This window comes from Leptonychotes weddellii, chromosome 12 (genome assembly GCF_054177405.1).
Source record: "Leptonychotes weddellii isolate Sample4059 chromosome 12, ASM5417740v2, whole genome shotgun sequence".
NCBI classification, from domain to species: domain Eukaryota; kingdom Metazoa; phylum Chordata; class Mammalia; order Carnivora; family Phocidae; genus Leptonychotes; species Leptonychotes weddellii.
In genome coordinates this window covers 5,736,922-5,743,271 of record NC_138380.1, presented here as the reverse complement: position 1 = coordinate 5,743,271, position 6,350 = coordinate 5,736,922, and the positions used below count along the sequence as shown (strand labels likewise).

General features: G+C 51.1%; 2 protein-coding genes across 2 annotated transcripts in view; both read left to right on the top strand.

Moving 5' to 3' along the window:
- The window catches only part of GIMAP8 (GTPase, IMAP family member 8), a 71,495-nt gene that overhangs the window by 8,324 nt on the left and 56,821 nt on the right, over window positions 1–6,350 (top strand). The window lies entirely within an intron of this gene.
- The window catches only part of ZNF775 (zinc finger protein 775), a 20,902-nt gene that overhangs the window by 9,146 nt on the left and 5,406 nt on the right, over window positions 1–6,350 (top strand). The window contains exon 2 of the mRNA XM_081799865.1: window positions 1,799–1,867. Within this exon, the coding sequence (XP_081655991.1) occupies window positions 1,837–1,867 (31 nt within the window). The 5' untranslated portion in view covers window positions 1,799–1,836. The remainder of the gene's footprint in view (window positions 1–1,798; window positions 1,868–6,350) is intronic.

Genomic DNA, 6,350 nt, shown 5'->3' with positions numbered 1-6,350 from the left:
AAGGAGGTGGCTCCCAGGGCTTGGAGGGAGGTGGGGGCGGGGGGTTTGTAAAGCTCCCAAGAGGCTTTGTGTAACTTTTGGAAAGATTTACATGCCTCTCGAAGGGGCAGAGAGACATTCACAATGTCCTCTGAGCCTCTTTAAGAGGACATCTTATCTGCAGTGGGTGAGAGGCCTCTCCAAGGCATGGGACACACAGTAACCTGGAGGGAAGAGGTGGCGCCAAGGCAGGAGCATCAGCATCCATCCATCCATCCATCCACCCATCTACCAACCCATCCATCCATCCATCCATCCATCCATCCATCCATCAGCATCCACCCATCTACCCATCCATCCATCAGCTTATTCGATTAAAAAAAAAACAATTTCACAATGACAACTTTTCTTAAGTAAATGCTCTAAAAGAAAGGGCCGGAGTTTTTTTCCCCTTTTGCCCTAAGGAAAATGATTTCTTTCTTTTTTAAATTCATATTTGCCCTTATGCCCCTGCCCCCACCTCTCTTGGCAGGGCCCAGATTCCCAGCCTGGGTCCCTGCCCACCTCCCCCCGCCCCAGTGGCTGTTGGAAGGGGACCTGGGAGAGGGGAGGGGGGACGCCCTTGGGATGAGGTTTCTTGAGGGCCCGAGGTGGAGAGCAAGAGGAGATGGCTTTTTGTGAGGTGACTGAGCGGAGGGGCCGGGAAGAAAGCCCTGACCGGGACATGGAGAAGCCCCTTTGTAGCAGCAGGGGAGCGGGGCATCTGGGCTGTGGGGGGCAAGTGCCACAGATCCTCACTCGGGCCTTGGCAGGTGTGGGCACAGGGAGGGTACAGGTGTGTGAAACAACCTTAGGAGAGGCCGCCCACGGCACTGCGTGCAGAAAATGAACCACCCCCCTCTGAGTGCAGGTCAGCCGGCCATCCGGTCAGGCCACACACCACCGGAAGTGCCCTCGGGCTGGGGGCTCTCTCCTAGGCCGGGCATTCAGCATCGAAAGATGACGGGATACGCAGACAAGTAAATACCAGGTCAGGTGGCGAAAAGTGTCAAGGAGGAATGTGAAGTGGGGTTAGGGCTGTGATAGGGAAGGCGACTCGGAGGAGGGGGCATTGAGGCAGAGACTGAAAGGCGAGGGGCGTGCAGGGATCTGGGGGAGAGCGCCCCACGTACAGGGGCAGCCAGTGGAGCTTGGGGCCCCCCAGCTGACCTGTCCCTGACAATGAGCCAGTCAGGACGTGCCCAAAACCTTGAGCATTAAAACAAAGAAAAAACATGAGCCCCAGATGGGTGAACTCTTTCACGGGTCCCCCCCCCCCCGATGGCTTGTATGTGATCTTGCATGCAGTAGGGACGGGAGGGGACTTTGAAGGAGAGGGGCCGGTGAGGGTGTCTTCCAGGGTGTCTCCACGACCACTCAGGTGGGTCTCCGGGCTTAGCTGAGTTTCCTAGGGTGGCATCTCTCACCCCCCACCCTGCTGATATTGAGCCCATGGGTGTGAGGCTCTGGTCTGGGAGTTAGAAGAGCTGGGGCCTCCCCTGGTGCCACCATTCAGCCGCCTCTGTGACTTGGGGCATGTCAGGGGCCCTCCCTGGCCTCAGTTTCCTCCTCATAAAATGGGTATAATGCCTGTTCTACCTGCCTAGCAGGTATGTGTGCAATTTTACAAAAGCCCTGCACTTATGACTGAGGTCAGGGACAGAGAAGCTCTTGAAAAAGAGGGAACACATTCTGTGAGGTGGCAGGAGGGTGGGGGGGCCCCATTCGGTCCTTGTCCCACTGGCCAGCTCTCCTTCCTCTGCCCCCTTCTCACCCACAGACGGCAGGGCAAGCGCTGCTGCCCGGGAGCCTCCGCCGATGGAGTGTGGCCTGGCTGGCGCGAGCACAGGTAAGGGAGTGCAGGGACCGGTGGGAGCCCCCTGCGGCCTCCTCCGCCAGGCCCGTCTTCCCCACCCTGGCCCCTGTCCTGCCCCTGTGTGTGAGGTGCTGCCCTCACTAGGAGCCTGTGGGCTGTAGAATTGCAGAGCGGGACCAGGAGGTGGAAGGTCACGTCAAAGAAGGCAAAGAAGACCGACTTTGGGAGCTAAGAAAATGACAAAAGGCCACTGTGCCTCGCTAGGCAAGGGGACGCGCACACACCCGTGCAGAAAGCCAGGCGGGAGGGCGAGTGAGGCGTTTGCTAACTGCTGGTGGTCACGCTGATCTAACATTGAAAACCAGCGCTCTGGATGAGACGATCCCTGTTGGTTTTGATCAGGAAAGTGGCTTCGGTTTGGTCCATGAAAGCTTCCTGGGGTTGCTCAGAGTTCATGGGCGGTGGAGAGGAAACAGGCAGGCAGTTTTGGTGTCTGCCAGGCAGGTGCTGCTGTGAGCTGGGAGTCCTGCGCTCTGGGCACAAGGCCCCCCAGCCCCCAGCATCCCTGACCTCCTCACCACCCTGCTGCCCAATGGCTCTGGTCCTGGGAGAGGGGGCAGGGCCCGTACCTGGGAACGCTGCCCCTTGGCTCAGTGACTCTGGTTTCTTTACCTCCCCTCCCCTCCAGGGCCTTGCCCCACGGACCCCAGAGCCCCAACCTTCCCGGGATAATCATCACAATGAACCTAAGATGGAGACAAAAATCAGGCAGTAGAGTAATAAAGGAATGAAGCTTCCAACTCAGAGGGGGTGGGATGATACATGGATACCGCACATCCTGGGGCCGGCTCCTGACGCAGACTTCAGGAGCATAGTCACCCCACTTCCCAGGCCAGCTCCCCACCACTGCCATGTCACTTTGAAGGCTGGGAGCCCTCGGGGTGTGTGTGTGTGAGAGCGCAAGAGATACTGATGTTACCATAATTATGGTAAAACTGAGGACAGGTGGTTCCAGACGTTTTAGCAGAAGGAACCTTTTCCCAGGGAATCTTATAAGTAATTCCTAGTTCAGGCATGAGAGATGTGTTGGCCAGGGCCCTCTCCCTCACCTCTGGCAGCTTCTGAGGTGCCCTGGGGTCTTAGGGAAGAGGTGGGAGAACACCGGCTTTGACCTTGGAGGTCGGAGGCACTGGGGGGCTGGGCACCTGCTGGCCAGGCCTAGGGAGGGAGGGACTCTTTCTGGATGGCTGAAGTTTTCAGTTAATTATGAGCTTACCTCTTTTTTTTTTCTATTTATTTTATGTGTTTTTTTCTTATTGTGATGAAATATACACGTGAAATTTACCATTTCAACCGTGTGTAAGTGTACGAGACCGTGGTATTAAGTACACTCACATGGTTGTGCAAGCACCACCATCTCCAGAACGTTTTCATCGCCCCAGAAACTCTGTCCCCATTGAGCAATAGCTCCCCCTTTAGCACCTTTGTATTTTATCCGAACCATTTAGAATTTTTTAAAAAATTACCCTTTTTATGGTGACAGAGGAGCTGAACCTTTGTTTTAGGACTCCTTCGACAGACAGGCCAGGGCCTGTTTTCTTTGTGTTAATACCTGAGCCCCGAGGGAAGGTGTGCCTGATGACCGAGGTCCTGTGCACACACTTCAGAGGGGCCTACGCTCGCACAGCCCACTCACTTGTGTCTGCTCTGGGCCTAACAGCAGCGGACAGGAATGTTCTCTGGGCTTTCAGGCCAGGCCCATCTTTTTGGCCGGAGAGGGCTTGCCTCCCCAGCCATCAGCCACCATGATAAATAACATCAAGGTCGGGTTTAATCAGAGCAAGACAGTGACTTCTGTGGGGCTCTGGGGCATTAACTGGGACCCCGTCACTTGGGGACAGCAATGCCCCGCTCACCTGAGTGTATTTCGGATTCACTACCTGACCGCCAGTTTGGATACCTATCGCGTTAATTACTTCTGCTGGCCAACATTTCAGGACATCTAAAGAAATCCTCTTATAGTCAAGTAAACTTATTACAGTTGGATATTCAATTCCTGCCAATGTGCAGTTTAAATCACCACTTTCATCTTCAAATTATGACTCCTGCTAAAATGATTTCTCACAACCAAGCACCTGGGAAGGCCTTCCAGGGTCATGTTGCCAGGAGGGAAACTGGCCCCTCACAGGTACTGTCTGGGCCCCCACCCTCCCACCCCATCCCTGCAGTCACCACATCTGCTTCCTTGTCCTCATGGTGGCCAGTGAGGCTGTGGAGGGGGGCCGGGCTCTTTGGCCCTGGAACCCCCAGATTCTTTTTTTTTAAATCTTTTTTTTTAAGATTTTATTTAGTCATTTGAGATACAGAGATACGGAGAGAGAGAGCATGAGCAGGGAGAGAGGCAGAAGGAGAAGGAGAAGCAGGCTCCCCGCTGAGCCAGGAGCCCGATGTGGGGCTCGATCCCAGGACCCTGGGATCACGACCTGAGCCGAAGGCAGATGCTTAACCATCTGAGCCACCCAGGAGCCCGAACCACCAGATTCTAACTGAGGTTTTCTTTTTATTTCTTAAAAAAAATACATATATATTTTAAAGATTTTATTTATTTATTTGACAGAGAGTGACACAGAGAGAGAGGGAACACAAACAGGGGGAGTGGGAGAGGGAGAAGCAGGCTTCCCGCGGAGCAGGGAGCCCGATGTGGGGCTCGATCCCAGGACGCTGGGATCATGACCTGAGCCGAAGGCAGACGCTTAACCAACTGAGCCACCCAGGCACCCTATTTCTTAAAATATTTTAAAGATTTTAAAATTTGAATATTTGAATATTCTCATACAAATTCAAACAGTGCAGCTAAAGTGAGGGTCCCCCTTGACTTCTCCCATCTAGTCCTTGTGCACATCGTCTGCAGGGCACCCACCGTCAGGCTTCAGTGTGGATCCTCGGAGTGTGCGTATGTCTATACATGGAGAGCTAGGGTGTTATTTTTCATAAATTGGGTCAGACGACTGATCGTTGGTTCTCAATTTGTTTTTTGTTTTCTCTTCAAATGTTTTGGAAATCTTCACATCAGCGTATATACGGCTCTTTGGCATTTTTTTCAGTTGCCACCTACTATTCCATATTACGAAGGGAATGATCACTTGGTGGAACTGTTACTGATGGATAATTAGACTGTTCTCTAGCTTTTGCTAACTACAAATAGCGCTGCAGTAAATATTTGTGGACATTCCTCTGTACACTCCTCTGCAAGTATTTATTAGGATGAACACCCAGAGTGAAACTGTTGGGTGGAGGAAATGGAAGTTTCGATACATTTATAATTTTAACAGGCACTGTCAAATGGTTCTCCAAGAAGTCTGAAGTAGTTCATGCCCCAGCACACCCACATATACACTTGATCTCCTCGGTAGTTTCCGGGTGCTAGAAACATCTGCGTGCAGGTTTCTGTGTAGACAGAAGTTTGCAGCTCCTTGGGGAAAATAACCAGGAGAGTGATTGCTTATCGTATGGAAAGAGTATGTTTTGTTTTGTCAGAAACTGCCAAACTGTTCTCCAAAGTGGGTGCCTCGTGCAGCATCCCCAGCAGCAGAGAATGACGGTCCCTGTGTCTCCACGTCCCCGCCAGCATCTGGTGTTTGCAGTGTTCTGGGTTTTGTCCATCCTCATGGGTGTGTAGTGGTAGTATTTTAGCTTTCGATGTTGTATAAGCCAAATTCTTCCTTGCTCATTTTTAGAGTTTTCTGCATGGTTTATGCACATCAGAAATTTTGTAATTCACTTAATTAGGGTTACACTGAATTTAAACATTGTTTTGGAGTGAAGAACTTCCTTCTCATCTAGGAATATGATGTATCTGTCCTTTTAGTTACATTTTCTTTATCCTTTCAGTAACATTTATTTTATTTTTTATTTTATTTTTTTTAAAGATTTTATTTATTTGAGAGAGAGAATGAGATAGAGAGAGCATGAGAGGGGGGAGGGTCAGAGGGAGAAGCAGACTCCCTGCCGAGCAGGGAGCCCGATGCGGGACTCGATCCCGGGACTCCAGGATCATGACCTGAGCCGAAGGCAGTCGCTTAACCGACTGAGCCACCCAGGCGCCCTCAGTAACATTTAATAGCTTCCTTGATATAAGTGTATGTATGTTAGGTCTCTTCCCAGTCATTTTATAGCTTTTATTGCCATTTTTAAAATTTATGAATTTTTATATGTTTTTGTTTCTGGCAAGCTTGCTGAAACTCTTATTTTATTTTATTTATTTGTCAGGGAGAGACCGAGCAAGCACAAGCAGGGGGAGCGGCAGGCAGAGGCAGAGGGAAAAGCAGGCTCCCTGCTGAGCAAGGAGCCCGATACGGGACTTGATCACAGGACCCTGGGATCATGACCTGAGCCAAAGGCAGACGCTTAACTGACTGAGCCACTCAGGCATCCCATGAAACTCTTTTTTTTTTAAAGATTTCTTTTTTTTTTTTTTTTAAAGATTTTATTTATTTATTTGAGACAGAGAGAATGA